This window comes from Eublepharis macularius, chromosome 6 (assembly GCF_028583425.1).
Source record: "Eublepharis macularius isolate TG4126 chromosome 6, MPM_Emac_v1.0, whole genome shotgun sequence".
In the NCBI taxonomy this organism is placed as follows: domain Eukaryota; kingdom Metazoa; phylum Chordata; class Lepidosauria; order Squamata; family Eublepharidae; genus Eublepharis; species Eublepharis macularius.
In genome coordinates, this window is record NC_072795.1 from 45,962,159 (window position 1) to 45,979,931 (window position 17,773).

A 17,773-nucleotide genomic window follows, 5' to 3' on the forward strand; every position below is an offset into this window, starting at 1 on the left:
TTGCTCTGTACCATAGTTGGAAATATAGGAAAGGACCAGAGAAACAAGGATGTTCCACTGCAAGCCAGCCATGTGTGCTATGCTGGTTTCCATATGCGTATCTCCTAACTACATGCACAAAGGGATACTATATTATAGATCTCTCTGTGTCTAGCACTGGCTTTCTGCATTTACCATTTTAGGCTGTGATTACTGTTCTCAACAATGGATTGGAAACCATAATGGGGAGATTAATGAAAATAAGATAAAGCTGGAAAGATTGGATGCAGTTGTAGACAATTGGAGCAGGACTGCAGTGGTAGGCAGGGTATTCATAGTAGAGATGGAGCTCTTGTGTATGGGGCCTGAGAGAATATGGAAGCAGGACTTCTAGGTGTAATTTATCTCAGGAAAATCTGCAATGCTTTGAAAGGTGCCAGAGGCAGAGTGGCTGGTGCTTTCTCTTCTAATGGCAGTAGCTTCTGGAATAAAAGGAGATGGTGGTTTTGTGGAAGAGGAGAAAACTCTATAACTCCTGGTTTACGTGAAGAGATTATAGAAGGAGGATGAGTTTTTCACCCTTTCTCCCATCTTTTGGGGACCTGAAATTGGACTGGGAATTCTTTGGCATTTGCTTCAAAGAGCAGTCCACAGAGCCTGTTAGGGGCTTTTATGCATTTGTGCTACAGGAACTTTTCAGAAAGAGCCAAATAGCCCATTGATGCTCTCAGATTTGATTTGAGGGGGTTGGGGCAGGGGACTGAATCAGACATCAGCCCATCTCTCTCAAACAGGTAATTGATGCTGTCAAATCTGCTCTTCATTCTAGATATGCTCATCTAGAGGATGTTAAAAACCTCACTATTGTCCATGTACATCTTTGGGATTATCAGGGCCATAGACTGCACCACATCTCTTTTATTTTATTGTACTAATTTTATTTACTTTAGTTATACTCTGCCTTTCTCGCTGAGACTCAAGGTAGATTACATATTACATATCAAAGGCCTTACATACTTTTTTAAAGATACGAATATTAACGATAAGTGCAGTTCTCCACAATATGCACTTCAAAACCGAACGGTTGAAATAGCAGGTCCATTTCTTAAAACACAAATGCCTGAAATGTCCTCTGCTCTTAGCCCCTTTCCAGCTCAGAGTGGGCCTGCATTTCTCATCAGGTTGATTGAGTATCTCTACTGTCTGCTTTGCTCATTACTACTGATGGTGGTGAGAGTTCCTCTGTTGCAATGGGTTGATTTTTACAGGAACAAGGAAGTGATTAATGGTGTAAAGATCTAATGTCAAGCATTGTCTATATTTGTATATACATATTTTTAAAAATTCTCTCTGACTCAGTCTGTAATCTAATTAAATGATGTTTTTAAAGGCTACAATATCAAAATTGAGATTATTAGTGTGTAATGTATGTAAATTGCCTGCTTTGTGTCTAATATACCTGTTGTTCTGTCTAAAGACATATTTATTGCTGTTTTCCTACATATCACATAGTGGTTGCTTTTTGACAAACACCTGTCAAATGTGAATGTTACAGGGAAGAACATCTATCTATTTATGGTCCTACTTCTGGCTTTGCATGTCAATTTCATATTCCCACGTTCATGTTTTTACCTCCTTAAAATGTAGAACAGTAACTATGTCTGTTTTTCCAGAGCAAAACTTTTTAGCTGTGCTACAGATTTGATTGTGATCAGAGGGAAGTTTTTTCTTGTTATTTCTTGAACAGCAGAAGAGAAAAATGTGCAACTCTATGCCATCTGCCTCTAACCCCTGGGTTCTGCCAGTTCTCATAAGGGGCAAAGAGCTTTAGTATTTTTACTGGAGGGGATCAGGAGGTGGCATCATAGATACCAGGGCTGTTGAAGCTGCACCATGCAAGCACATAAATATTGAAAGACAGTATCTGGTGTGAGTGCAGCTGATGGCATCGCTAGCAAGTGCTGGGTCCTGCTATCCTTGCAGTAGCTATGTGTCTGCCTGCATAGCAGTGCAGCAGCTGTCCTGGTGTCTTCCTTGGCACTGCCTGATGTCCCCCGTTAAAGGCCCTCCACCTGCACTGATACTCAGTGGAGCCCTCCACCTCATAAACACCCCTGCTGCTAACCCATCTCCCCAGCTCTTTAACACAGCTTTCATAACCACTACATTTACCCAACAGGGATAGTACTACAGCAATGCAAGTACATAAAATGCTATATAGCTGAGGGGCGGGGGGAGACCCTATTTATTTAAAATGTACGTCTTTAGTATCTTTTCAGGCAGAAGGGGGGAATTCTCACTCTTGCAAAGTGTCATTAGAATTGCTTTATCGGTTTTGAAATTTTAACATTGACATCTTTAGAAGTTGCCCATTTGGAAGATTCATTTTATTGAATGCTGAGAGTTCTGAGGATTCAGAAATCTGTCAAAGAGAATATTTGCCACAGAGAGGCAAATAAAAGGTTCCAAAGAATTTGCACTGCCAAGGTTAGTGTTTGGGATTTAGAAAATATGGATGGCTGCCCTAGACTGTCTGGTGCATGAATGTATGAAAACAGAATACACAAATTATCAAATTCTAGCTCAAATTAGGCTGTATAATTCTCAGTAGACACCCGGCTCCTAAAAATTATTGTTTTGAGGATGCCTTGAAAGACAGCAATCTGTTGATATATTTTTAAAAAGTTTTTCTGATTATTGTTTTAACGCTAATCATTTTTGGAGTTAGGTTCTTTGGGCCATTTTCATTGTTGTTATACAACTTCAGTCATCCCACAGAAAGGTGGGCTTATAAATGTTTCAATGAATAAATACTACTAAATCAAAATCCAAACACTTCATTGATTTTAGTGGGATTAGCAAAATTGACATATAGCATTTTCTGTTTCCCTGAGCATAACTGACAATTATGTTCTAGGCTGCTTGAAAAAGACTAGAATGAGAGAGGATTGTACTTAGATTATACCAGGGAGATGATTTTTTGGGGCTATTACTCAGGTTACCTTTATGTTGAAATTTGCTTTCTAATTTAGTGGTGGTAAATATTTGAAAAGATTCCTAACAGATACTGTAAAAAAATCTGTATTTAATATCTAATAATAACAGCAATGGTATTAATAGGAGTGTAGCTATTATTTCTATTTGTATTAGATATTATCCATAGCTTGCATTCTGCAGCAGGTTTCTGTAGGAAGGTCCCATGCATTAATCTCAAGGCTCAGGTTTGCTGATACAGGTGGACTCAGGCTGTTTACGGCTTTACAGTTAAAAATAGGACCTTGAATTGGATCTAGAAACAGACTAGGATCTAGTGCAGGTGTCTTATATGATTACAGTGTCAAGTCTCATCCAGGTCTCTAGCAACTCCATTCTTCACCACCTGAAAATTGTGAGCGGGCTTCAAGGGCAGCCCCACACAGAGCGTGTTAAAGTAGGAGGAATAATAATAGTGATCATATTAATTATATGACACTTTTGGAGTTTTCAGAATGTGTTGTGCATATTATCTCATCAAAAGTTCAGCTTTAGTATGCCCATATGCTGAGACAGTAGTTTGCCTACTACTACCTAAGTAAGTTCATGGCTGAGGTGAAGCAGTCGCTTTTAAAGCTGTAAATCCTTGAGGTAAGTTGCAGTCCCATGAGAATCAACTGAGATGAATGGCAAGCAAAGGATGTGGTCTTTTGGGTGTAGGGTGTTTTTTTGGTGGTGATGGGTGGGACGTTAGAGAAGATGGTTTTTTTCTGGTAAAAAGGAGTTAACAGCAGGTAATGCCATCCATCTTAGCAGCAGTTTGAAATGTTCAGTGTAGTGATGAATGAGGGTATCTGACCCACATCTGTTTTACATTAGAATGGAACACTGCCCTGACATCGTTAGGAGCATTTGTCAAGATTCCCTGGACAGAGCTTCTGTAAATTACATGCCGCAAATGTGTCAGGGTCAGATAAGAGGATATCATTAACTCCACCAAAGTTTACTCATGAGCCTGTCAGTTCAACTTAATACGTTAACAGCCAACAATTTTCTTTGTGCTGTTTCATTAAATCTTTCAATCAGGGAATGGAGGAAAAAATGTATCACTGTAGCCCCCCAAATATAGCACATGTTTGTCTCTCATAAATCATATTAATTGCAGACATGGTCACACAGCATATTAAATGCAGGCATGCGTAAATGAATTAAAACATATGAGGATTTTATGATGCTAACGGTAGGGCTGGAGCTGCTAAAATACCAACTGTGTTAAGTGGCATCACATTTCATTTAAATGAAATAATTTTTAATAAAATGGAATGGATTTGCACTGTTGATAATAAAGAGGCCTCCTATAATGATAAAAAGCCAGATGTTCCCTTTACATATCTAAAACTTTCATCACCCGCCTCTACTTAAACATCAAAGGTCAGATCTTAAGCTGTTCTGGGGACATATCCATTGTTCACACCAGCAGAGATTCTTTGTTATTACTGGATATTACAACATAAAATCATTTCTGTGTATTCTAGGATTTCTCCCCTAGGCCAAGTGTGGAAAGGGAAGAATAAGTATGTTTTACCAGGATTCAAGAATCTGTAGGGGGAGAGGAGTGCAAGCCCATTACCAAGATATATTTTAAATGTAATAATACATTTGTTTGTAAGGCAAGCATTCTAAATCTGGATACCCACACTCTAGATAAAAAGTAGGACCAACACTATTAGAGAAAAAACTGAAATGTATTTGATAAATAAATTGACAATGGTAACTTGCAGAACTGGAATCTGAGGGGAAAGTTCTCCTGCTTAATACCTTTCCTAGTTCTTTGTCTCCCACCTAAGTGTGTCATTTTGCTTGGGCTTTTAAGAACATTGTTCAAAACCAATACCAAGGGATGGCTTTTGAGTCACATGTTTTGTGTCTTTCCATGATGTGCTTGCATTGACTGTGTTTCATGTGTTACATCCATCATAGTCCCTTGAAAAGCCACACTGTGGGGGATAAAAGCCCAAAGTACTTTTGAAGCAAACAAGTTAAAAAAATTCACACAAAATTGTGCAAGATATCATTAGTTGTATAAACTCAAAACTATAGTCAGAGGACATCTGATGTGAAGAAAATCTTGAAGATATATGCCACATGAAAAATCTTGATTTTCCTGGTATGCTTTAATGACATACAACATGTGGCACGTGGCTTGATCTCTGTCATCAGTGGATTTTAAATTCTACCCTAAAGGGAGTAGAACTAAGTTCAGCTGTACACTTAATTGAACTGAAATTTATGTCTTGATTTCTGTGGGCTAGAGAGAGCTGAATTAAACCCACAGGGCATGTAAGACTGAAAGTGGACTGAACCTCTGAGCCTTTTCTTGCAGGCTTTCAAAAACCATTTAACAGACCTAAATCCATTTTCAAACAGCTAAAAAGATAGGCATATGTTTGTGCTCTTCACACTTATATCCATTTTTTCATCCATATTTAGAAGCTCAGAGTGTGGTGCCAATTAAAACTGACAATAATAAAATATGAAAATAAAACAGCTCTCAATGCATATAATAAATGCCACAGTAAAACAGCAACACCAAAAACTTATAAAATATTTTCCTTAGCAAACCATTATGTTAAAGTTGTGTGTTAATGAAATGGGAGATGTAAATAGGACCATTTTCTGAAAAAGAATACAGGAAAGCAACAATTCTGTGTTGTGTAGTCATTTTAGAAATGAACGGAACTCAGACTTCTCCCTGTCTCCATTTTATCCTCTTAATGACCTTGTGAGGTAAGTTGGGCTGAGAATGTATGATTGGCCCAAGGTCACCTAGTGAATTTCATGGTGAGCAGAAATTTGAATCAGGGACTCTCTGTTTCTAGTCTGGTATGCTATTCACTACAGTACATCAGCTCTCAACTATCATATGCTACTGAAATATCATGCAAAATAACTATTATCTAGCTAGCCACTGCAGTTCAGTTGAACTGACATCAGAAAGAGTTAAGTCCAAGTTATGTCAGTTTTCTATTTCATGCCATTTATTCCCTCTGAAAGTCTTGGGAAATGCTCAGTGTTCAGAGTATCTCAGGATAAGTCCTTCACTAGCTTTTCTAACAAAGCAATTATGTGGAAGCCAGCCATACCCTTCCTGTAACTCCTTGTACTGGTGCTATAAGGTCATGACACATACCAGAAGAGAGTTTCTGCCTTCAGGCTACTTCCTTTATAATTTTCAAAGAGAAAGGGCCCAAAATCAAATTACCTAGATGCTAATCAATTGCAGCATGAATCCAAGAGACTAAAAATGTTTCTTAAGATGACAATTTGACTTATTATTTTTTCCAGCTAGCCTCAAAGATGAGTGGTATAGGAGGTTTGTCCTGATATATTGGGTAGCATCTGATCTGAGATCCATTGGAGTTAATTTGAGATTTAAACAAATTAATGAATATATTGGCATTGTATCCCTGATTGACCTGGCCAGATGTTGACTTGACTGAACTGGAAATGATATGCTGTCATGGTGTGTGTGTGTGTGTGGAGAGAATAGCCTTGCCATACACAGGAGAGCACAAAAGGCCTCCTGAGGACAGAGCAGCATATTGAGAGGGCAGCATCAGGTAGTTCAGCCTAGGAAGGACTGGACAGCTGCTTAGGAGATAAAGTGGAGGGGAGAACCATGGATAGCATCCTGAACTCCTTGAGCAGCAGGATAGAAGTGTGAAATGTCTGATTTCTAATGGGGTGAATGCCAAGGACTTCATAACAATAACTTTATGAACTTTACACAGTGACCCATAATGAAGTAAGATTCTCATCCAATAATCACTCCAAGGTCGTTGGGTGATTCAGGAAACTTCACACCAAGGACTGAGTTTATACTTTCTAGGGCCACACAAAGCAAGCATGACAAGGTTACTTGCCACTAATTCAACTTGGTGGTATTTGTGGCTGTAGAGTGACTGCTTAATTTGTGGTAGATCAGCAAGCTTTCTGCTGCATTTTGGATCAAAAACTAAAGAAAAAATGGAATGTGCAGTTCTTAAGGATAAGGTGCGGGTGACTGTGCTTTGCTACCACCAGTGAGAAATCCACATTGAGGTTTGGAGTGGTTTTGGATGCAATGTGGTAAGAAGCACAGATGCAGAAATATCACTCATGCTTCAAATTTAATTTGGGAAATCCATCAATCTGTGCCTGATCTGCCTGCTTGGGTGTGGGCGAGGGTTTGTTTCTGCACTCAGCTGCAGCAATAACTTCCAACAAAAATGAAATGGTGCAGTAGATGGGTGATTCATGTGGCAAACTGGGTACTGCAAGGACATGCCATGGACTCTTAGCACTACCTCTGTGTTGGTGCTTTCTATTTGCATCAGTCACTCAAGTATCTCCTTTTAGTTGCTAAACTAGCAGCTATTTCAAAAGAATGTTAGCAAGGACAAATAGTCTACCCTTCCTCCAAATAATGACTCAAGTCATTGTTCACAAGATTGGGAATTGTAGGTTTGTGTAGTTCATTGAATCATTTTAGTTTTCTGATAAATAATCTGTACTTTAGGCTTCAGTCAAATCATGAAGGTTATGCCAAAGTAAATATCTCCCAGCTTTGTCATTTTCAATGTAAATGTTAACTGAGGCCACAAATGAAAATTATTTTTTTTCTTTCCTTCTTTTCTCAGTCTTGAAAACAAATGCCCCAGTCCTAAACATGTTTGCTCAGAAGTAGGCCCCCACTGTACTTCCTAGTATTCAGGTTTTGGATTTCAAGGAAAATGATGACAGTAGCCAGGAAGGTTTGCAACTATATAACACGGTCTCCTAAGGCTAAACTCCCTGTGTGAGCTTATCGTAATGTTCAAGAAGAGGCTTCCAGTGAATCCTAAACAGAGTTACAACATTGTAAAACAGATTGACATCAATGGACTTAGAAGACTCCCAAGTTTGCTTAGGACTGCACCATTAGAAGCTGTGTCTCTGAGGCAGTATAGATGGGAGTTACTATTGCTCTGGGGCTTATGGCATTCTGCTGTATGAAAGAATACCAGGTTTATATATCTGCAACAGTCTGAACACATTCTATTGCTTAGAAACCATTCATGGCCCATAGTTCACTTTAAAGTGTTCTATAAGACTACAAAATAATAAAAGGAAGGACTGACAATAGTTTCTAGTGCAAACAATACTGAAAGTGGGGTCTTGGTTGATAAGTATCTATGAAATAGGCACAAATCTATAAACCCTTGCCAAAAAGGATAAAATGAGCCGTGCTCAACTACACCAAAGGTCCGTTTAGTCCTGCATCCTATTTATTTATTTATTTCATTTATGTCCCACTTCTCCCAGTGGGGACCCAAAATGGTTTACAACATTCTTCCCTTCTCCACTTTGTCCTTGCAATAACCCTGTGAGGTAGGTTTGACTGAGAGCGTGGGATTGACCCATGAGCACCCAGTGAGCTGCCATGGAAGAATGGGGTTTTGAACTTGGATATCCCAGATGCTATTCTTACACTCTGACCATTGTACCACACTGGTCTCTCCTAGCCCATCCAACATTACATGTGATAGTTTCAATGAGTGTAAAGGGGGAGTAGGAATGAGAACACTGACTCTGCATACATGTAATCTCTGGATCATGAATGTAGCATGTATGCACATGCAAATGTATGCATGTGGGCTGCACCCATGATTGGAAGCCCTGCTTCTTCAAATATTCCTGATCACAATGATAACGTTAGGGTTACTAGCTCCCAGCTTCTGCCCCCAGCCACCTCTCACATGGATGGTGTGTGGTGGGGGAGGTGTGGGAATGGGACTGGAAAATCTTGAGCATGCTGAATATTCAGCATGCTGAAAAATCAGTACCAAACACTAAATTTGGGGCAAGTTTTTACTGAATCAAGCCCCCTCCAGTATGATCTGTTGCTTCTGCATCTCATCAGGTATAACATAATTCCCAGAGTGATGCAGGAGTGTTCTAGGGTGTTTAAAGAATCATTACTTTGCAAAGCTTTATAAATCATTATGCATTTATAAGGCAAAACTTTATAAAGCAATGTTTGTACTGATGTGTTGCCTATGAATTAATGTTCTTAGATGATATAATATGTTTATTAATGGATCAGCCAGAATGTACAGACAAAGAAATGGCTGCTTTGAATATGTTTAGTAAGGACAGTGTGCTCTACAGGTGTACTTGCAATATCAGAGTATGTTGGGCAGCAACTTTCCAACTGCGTACAACCCCCAAATTGTACTCCAACATCCTCTGTGACATTGCAAGAGATCACCAGGTACTCTGCTGGGTGGTGGTGGTGGTGGGGAGGGATATAGTAGTAATAATGCTAATGCTAATGCTAATAATGATGATAATAAACATTTATATAGCACTGTTTGAAGTTTTTCAAATGTATTATTGTAGTCATCTTTTTGACAACCTTGTAAGATAGACCAATATTACTATTCCCAATGTTGCAGAAGGGTTACTGAAGCTAAGACAGTTGCTTGCCTAAGGCCATCTAGTGTGTTTGTGGCAGAGTGAGATTTAACTGAGGACTTCACAGAGCATAAAGTCTTTCACTGAGCACTGTGCTATTACCCACCCTTTAGGGAATGGGGAGGAAGATTTCAGCCTGGCAGAAAGGGTATTTTATTTCTTAACATTTCCATAAAAACATTGCAGCAGTCTTATTGCATACTCCCTCTATGTATAAAGACTGATGGGGGTGGGTGGCAAGTAGACATGGGCATGAACAGCATTACGAACAGAAAAATCCCACGAACAGCCCAATCGGCTGTTCGCGAGCAAGCTGTTCATGAAGCCCCATCCTAAACGAACAGGCGGTTATTAAAAGCCTTGTTCCTGCCTTTGGCAGCCCTTGGGCAAGCCAGACAGTCTGGCACCTGCTGCAATCAATCCCCTTGGCAACCAGAGGGAGGGACTGAACTCTGTCTAAACTACTTCTGGCTTTCCTTCTGGCTTTAACCCTTCAAAGTACTTCCAGCAGAGAGTCCCGTCTTCAGAGGACAGTGAGGACTAAGGGGGGAGAGCCATGGATCATGCCTTTCCCAGGGTGCAATCTCTGTGAAACTGGGGGGGGGGTCTTTAGAGGACAGTGAGGACTAAGGGGGGAGAGCCATGGATCATGCCTTTCCCAGGGTGCAATCTCTGTGAAACTGGGGGGGGGGTCTTTAGAGGACAGTGAGGACTAAAGGGGGAGAGCTATGGATCATGCCTTTCTTGGGGTGCAATCTCTGTGAAATTGGGGGGGGGTCTTTAGAGGACAGTGAGGACTAAAGGGGGAGAGCCATGGATCATACCTTTCTTGGGGTGCAATCTCTCTGAAACTGGGGAGTCTTCAGAGGACAGTGACTACTATATCCCCTGCAAATTTGGTGGGTATTGGACATTGGGAAGATTATCCTGGGTGTGAGAGGGACAGGGAGACTCTCCCCACCTCTCTCGCACTGGGCACGCAGCCTGGCTGTGCAACTGCTCTTTCAGCCATTTAAACTATCAGCTGGGGGGATGAAATGTGTGAAGATGCAATTCTGTACACACTTTGGAAATAAATTATTTGAAATCAGTGAGAATTGCATTGAAATCAATGTATTTGGGATCACATATGTTAAATCTGCAAGACTGGAAGTTGTAATAGATATGCAAAACAGAGGTTATAAATAGCTACATAACAATATTTGATTACTTTTTGAACTGGGGATCAGATGATTAAGAATCTGCAGTGGTCATCTGAAAGGAAAGATTGCCCTTAATAAAATATATTTTCATCTTAAGGTTCAAGTATAAAAAAAATTACAGTCATCATTAATGGCTTTCCCCCCCTTTAATGTCTGAGAGTCTGTTGACAAAAACAAAAACCCTCTCCTTGAACTTTAACAAGGCTTTGCTAGTTCTTCTGGCTATGTTTCATCTCACAACTGGTTTTCGTTTCCCTTGTAAATATAAAGTCATCATTTCCCAATCAAGTGTAAGGAAAGTTGTAGTATAGATTTCATGCTTCTTTTTTTGACATCATCACTCAAAGCTTCCAAAAGTTTGCTCTTCCAGAAATAGGTGGATTGACAGCTTCCTCTTTTTGATGCATTCTCATTCAACATCTCTTCAAACTGTACATTTTCACCATGGCATCAGTTTGCACATTTGTTTAATGACTTCATTTCTTTCTGCCTTTCTCCTCAATGGCTCCCAAAGCAGCTCACATCATTTTTGTCTCCTCCATTTTATTCTCACAACTCTGTGAGGAAGATTAGGCTAACAGTGTGGAACTGGCCGAAGATCACACAACAAACTTTAGTGGCGGACTGGGATTCGAACCTGGCTGTCCCAGGTCCTACTCTGACATTGTATCCTACTCCACAGTGGCTCTTGAGGAAAGGCTCCTTAAGCCGGAGGAAGGCTTCAAACCTCCTGCAGAGGTGTAGGATACATCCCACTATGTGTCAGAGATTGTTTCTGCCCCATTTAAGTAGTTTAAACTACAGGGCAGTACTATGAAGATTTAGTTCAGTCTTGTCTAATTTTGTGAGTTTGAACAAGACTGTAAGTCTCTTTTTTTCCAAATATGGAATGTTATGTTTCAAAAATATGAGCTCGATTTTTTTAAAAGTCTGAGCTGTCCCGTAGAGCTCTCTTATATGCTATATATATTAATTTTGTTTTTAAAATTGCACCCATAAGTAACTATTTAGGCATAATTCCTCTTATGCATTGTATAAAATATTATTTTTCAAGTCTGTTAAACTTGTTTTCTGCCTTCTTTATTTTAGGTAATGGGCCTCTTGACTAACCATGGTGGTGTACCTCATCAGCCCCAAACTGATTATGCCTTGTCGCCTTTAACTGGGGGCTTAGAACCAACCACTACAGTATCAGCTAGTTGCAGTCAAAGACTAGACCATATGAAAAGTTTAGACAGTCTGCCCACATCCCAGTCATACTGCCCACCAACATACAGCACCACCGGTTATAGCATGGACCCTGTCCCAGGATATCAGTATGGACAGTATGGACAAAGTGAGTATTAGAGTATTAGGACATGTTTGTGTTTGTCATCATGCATTAGCATCATGCTCTAGCCCAGACAAGGAATGGAATCCAAGGTTGGATTATGCAGCTACAGCGGGGCTCTATGGAGGATTGTGCTGAATTCTCTGTACCTGGGCAAAGAAAAAAGGATGGCAGGGATCCAACAGGATCCATATCCAAAAATGTGGGCCACACTGGGGTGTGTGAGAGTTTCTTGCCTTAGGCACTGCTTCCAGCCATCTATTATAATGATGGGTAGTTTGTGGATTCTCACACATTTCTCACTTTGACAAAGAAAAATATTTCCCTTATAAGAGAAACCACGTTCAACATTTTTAAAAATCAACCTTGATTAAAATGTATTAGGACTACTAGACATGAATAAAATCGCTCTGCAGGTCATACCCAGTTCATGCCCCCCCCAGTTTACTATTGCTGATGGTATGGTATACTTATATATGGGTTTTTCTACTCCCCTTGAGTCTAGAAGGAATCCCAAAGTGGCTTACTTGAAATAAGGAAGTACAATTCACCTACTGAAACCATTAAATCCACCACAAAAGTGGTGAAATAATACATACTTTTTGTACTTTAACAATGAGACATTACCTTTAATGACTGAAAGAGGATAATAATGTTTCTAACAAAAATGGTGAAAGCGAAAAAGTGTTTGTAAAAAATCAAACCCCAAGTTCTTTTCCTTTCATAGTAGAACTACATTTGGTGCTAAGATAGCAGAGTGTTCCAGCAAGATTTCTACTGCATAATTATTTTCAAAAGTGATGTCAACAACATCTTGATGTTATTAATTGTTGAGACATGAAACCTGATTGCCATTAGGTAAAACATAGGGGTTGTCCAAAATGAAATAACCACTGGCATTCCACTATTAGAAACACATGTTCTTAATGAGGTCAGCTCAAGAATCATTATAGTATATAATCCCAGATACATAGAGTTTTGTCAAACTTGTCCTAAGAATAAAAATATTAGTCCCTTTCCTTTGATATATCAATATTAAATATGACAATGTCAACCTGTAGTTGATGCTGCCCCTTACTGCGAAGTTGTCACAGCATGACTTTAAAAGCTTCTTTTACTTTTTTTTTTTTAAACAGGTGCCTTTCATTATCTGAAGCCAGATATTGCATAAATGAACTGTCCACTTCAAGTTAAAGCCAGTCTTGTTCCTGGTCTCACTCCAATATTTGGAATGGAGTGATCTTCTCACCAAAATGAGGCCCAGAACGGAGTGATCCCACTATAGATAATGAGACTGTTATGTTCTTTTCTCCAATCAATCCTTTCAATAGACATTTGGACATGTTGGGTAAAGCAGCTCAGAAGACAACAACTGCCAGCAATAACGTAAAAACGCAGCACGGTTCAGCACTGATTTGTATTAAAGGGGAAAGGTATTTCAAACTGCTGGCTGACATAAGCATTCCACTTTTAAGTTGCTGAAGAAGCATGGATTAATTTGGACACAGTGTTCGTAAAGATGGCAGCTGAATGCTGCAAACTCAAAACTCCTTTGACATTCGATGCCAACATTTAACTCTGCTCAGTTTGCAAAGCATGGGCAGGAGAACATTGTTTTTACACACTGGAAACTGACCTTGAAAGAAAATGATAAGGTCTGTAGGAAGCTAGACTAGACGTTTGAAGACTTCCAGAAATAAGTTATTGGTTATCTTCTTGTTCTTTGTAATCATATTATTGGTAAATGTCACATGCAAGGGCCTTTTCTTGCATTACAGCAAATGAGATATTGTGTAACATGAAGAAAAAGGTTGCAAGGTTTTTTTTGTGTGTGAAGTTATCCCAGTCCATGTTACCTCCTGGAAGAAACAAGCAAAAATACAGAATACTTTTGATTTCCATGACTGCTTAACAATGTGCAATATGGCGTACCTCACCAAGCTTTGGTAACATCCAAAGCATTATATATATAATCAAAATTATATTTTTCCAGGTACTTTTATTTTTACAGTACATAATTCACTCTTATAAGATTCTGATGCATCACAGTCTCTTGTTAGATGACAGATATCCAGTTTATTCGTTTGACAGAAGACCATTGGGGCAATAATACATTTAGAAATTCTTATGTTTACATGAGTGAAATGCAGGACATATATCAGCTATGTCTCTGTAGCTGTCATTTTAAATTATACAACGACATCCAATTATATATATATATATATCTCCAATGGCAACCAAGGTTTACATGCATTTTGTGTTGTGACATTTTCAAATGTCAATAAATTTGTGTTTTGAAATGTTAGGACAGGAAGATGGTGGGCAGTGTTATTTATTTTTCTTTATTCTTGGAACCATGAGTGAGGTAGGGCACCAATACATTCCTTTTAGTATTCAAGTCAATGAAAGTAGTGAGTTAGTAAGACTAGGTTATAGTACAGAAATTAGTTCACACATTGGTCTTAAAGGGTGATGGAACAAAAGAATATTATCTTTGTGTTACAGCCTCTACCAACAACATACGTGTTGTAAAAAAAGTCTCATATAAAAAGTACAGTAAATATTTACTATTTATAATGAATAAACAGCTATGAAAACTTGCCAAGCACTCATTGTTTATGGTCAAATTATGGGAACTGCAGTGATACAATTTACATGGACTTCCATTAAGTATTATTATTGTGATTAGTATTTATTTTCTATGGCACCATCAATGTTCATGATGCTGTACAAAAATGTTAGCATTTTAGGGAGTTTACAATCTATATTTTGCCTGTGTGAGAGCAGAGAAATTGAAAGGGGGGAGGGCTAGAGGATAAAATTACAGAAGCTGTAGTTACTTTGGGACTCATGAAACAACTTATGCCATACAATTTGTTTTCAGTGATGTTGAGTTGGGTCTGGGTGATAGAAAGGAAAGCAACACAACTCTTTGTGTGTATGTGTGTTGTGGTGTCTCTTGGTGGCCCTGTGTTGGAAGATGATAATGAGAAAGAAGGAAAATAGGAAGGGGAAGGACAAGGTCCCTCTTCTGACATTACCCTGATTGTGAAAAAACTATGGCAGCACAGATCCTTACTGTACTGTAAAATAGTAAAGAGTCTGATAGCGCCTTTAAGACTAACCAACTTTATTGTAGCATAAGCTTTTGAGCGCTCCAGCTCTCTTCGTCAGATGCATGGAGGGTATGAAGAAACTGGCCATATATAGGTGGTGAGGGGAGGGGGGAGAGGGTGCAAGGAGTGAGGGTCATGTAAATGTAAATAAGTTACAAGAAGTCATGAAAGAGATGGAATGCACAAACCAGGCTGGGTGTGACCCCTCCCCTCCATGGCAGAATCTGAATAGAATGCCTGAAGGCAGTTACTTTTGATAATGAGATAACCATTCATAGTCTCTATTCAATCCAACACTTCTGACTCTTTACTATTTTGCTACTACAGACTAACACGGCTCTGGATCTATTACTGTACTGTGAAGATGATGCCAGGATAACATGGGAAGAGTTCATGCTTTTACTGTACTTTTTAGAAACTGGGGAAACATCTGCATGGAGGGGAACCCTAACAAGATGTAGTCCTTGCAATGAGGGAATGAGCTGAGCTGCAGCAGCTCCCACACTCCAAAATAATGGTGGAAGTGGTCTATAGGTTAAAAGGATCAATATAAATTAGTGCGTTTATATGCTCTTAGACTTTGTTTTGGTTGAGGATGAGAAGGATAGAGGTAAGCCCACATCCACTGTTTTCTCTGTCTGTTTTGGAAAAACTGAATTTATTCAGCAAAGACATGGATTATTCAACCGGAGGAAGATGATCTGGGACAAGACTATGATTGTAGTCTTGCCTCTCAGCACTAGCGAATATTACACAATTTGGCTTACATTGAATCTTTATCTAGTGTGTCATCTAAATTAATCTCATTTTTGTTATATAACAATTACTATTTTCCCCTCTTCACTTAGCCTTTTAAGGGTCTTGTGCATTCCATAGGGTGCTAGATAAGATACCTGATCAAAAACTGATTTTTACATTTTCTGTTGTGCTTTGCCATATTTTCTTCTTTCCTGAAGGTTAAAGAAGTGATACCAGATCTACCCAGCACACCTAATCTACTGAAGTCTGTAGGATGTTCTACTCATACAGACAAGAGGCCTTAATTTCAGGACCTCTTACCTCTTCTTTAAAAACATTCATCTTGGTAAAGAGTTCAGAGAACTTGCACAGTGTTCTATGTTATATTCGATGGTTCTATTATTATGGTTCTGTTCTTTTTAATTTTTTCATTTGCTGACAAAGCTACTGACAATCTGCATAGTTTGAACATCTGATTTAACTTATACATGTTTTTCTTAGCTGGATGTACAACCATTGTGAGCATCAGTCAATCAAAGCACATTTTGGTTCATCTTCTTGATGTTCTACTTATCAGGATATTCCACATTCTCACATTGTTAGTGTCAGGTTGGCTTTGTTGATTGCCATATTGGGAGGAAATTATAAAATTCTTTCAGAGGGAATGAAGATCAACTGAAAACTGCTGGGAAGTCTTGCCCTTTGCCCTACAAACTCTAATTCCAGATGTATGAACGCTAGTTGTACTTTCTCAATATTGATAGAACAGCACTCAGAATGCTCTTGGCAGTGGTTTTGCCATTTTGACTATCTTACTTGTCCTTGGGTCCTGGTACAGAAAATACATGTTGAGGTTTAATCCAGTTTTCAGAAGACGTGTTAACAGATCTTGTCCACTGAGAACCAGTGGCACCGAAAGAATAATTAGGAGAAACTAAAATGCATTGCTTGAAAAAGAAATGTTCTGCAAAATGACTTTGCATTGCCCAAAAGTAAATGATCCCATGAGTTTATACAATTTCACATGTCTGAAGCACTGTGGTCGGGCACAGTTTATTATCCAGCCTCTCAAGCAATGTCATGAGAAATCAAAATACAAGTGGGAAGACATATGTCATTTGACCTTTACAGACTAATTTAATCAAGTCATCTAGATACACAAATATGAAAGAACATCTGCTGATAAGGACAGAATTAAGGCTTCTATGTCTTGGCTTTGGAACAAGCTCTGAGGCTTTGTTAACTATTCAGCAACCTCAACAGTTCTTTGGCCATTTTTCAGTTGTTTTGTTCCTGTAGCTTTGCCTCCTTCATTTGAAAAGGGTATTTTTACATGTTCTCCGTACAAATAAGTAACCATGTCCCCATGTTTAGCATTCTTGTCAATGAACTGAATTATTCAAATCCCTATCTTCTTTGCACAGAGACATTGATTCTGGATTCATTTCCTTGAATATGATATCACATCATATCTGAATATGATATGAGAAAATATAATAATATAAGAACTCAGTGTCCCTGTATGTGAACAGAAAAACAGAGATCCATTAATTTTACAACTGGTCCCCTTGTCACTTCCTGGTTCACTGCATTACATTTCTGATCCTACATTCAGTATAGCCCAATGTTTTTATATTAGTTCACCCACCTGTGGAGCTTATACTGCATTCATTAATACTTAATAATGCATAACGTCATGCATGCTGTGGCAGCTCAACAAATTGTGTGACCCTTACTCCTGCCACCACTCAGCTCAAAGACTTGGAGCAGGAGGGGACAGCACTAATACTTGGGTCCTATGCCTGTAGGAACACATTAGGCAGCATGCTTCCTAGTATTCAGCCAATATGGGATTGAACTTCTGCTGCTCTTCGATGTGCTCTTCAGACAATCTTGGTGTTCAGTGTGGGCTCGTGTGGATGATGGAAGTGTCTCTTGCC

General features: G+C 39.1%; 1 protein-coding gene across 3 annotated transcripts in view; it reads left to right on the forward strand.

Annotated features, from left to right (window-relative positions):
- Nucleotides 1–13,150, forward strand: part of PAX3 (paired box 3) — a 136,401-nt gene extending 123,251 nt beyond the window's left edge. For all 3 annotated transcript variants that reach the window (XM_054983007.1, XM_054983008.1, XM_054983009.1), the window contains 2 exons: nt 11,739–11,985; nt 13,116–13,150. In XM_054983007.1, the coding sequence (XP_054838982.1) occupies nt 11,739–11,985; nt 13,116–13,150 (282 nt within the window). The remainder of the gene's footprint in view (nt 1–11,738; nt 11,986–13,115) is intronic.
- Nucleotides 13,151–17,773: the final 4,623 nt, after the last annotated feature.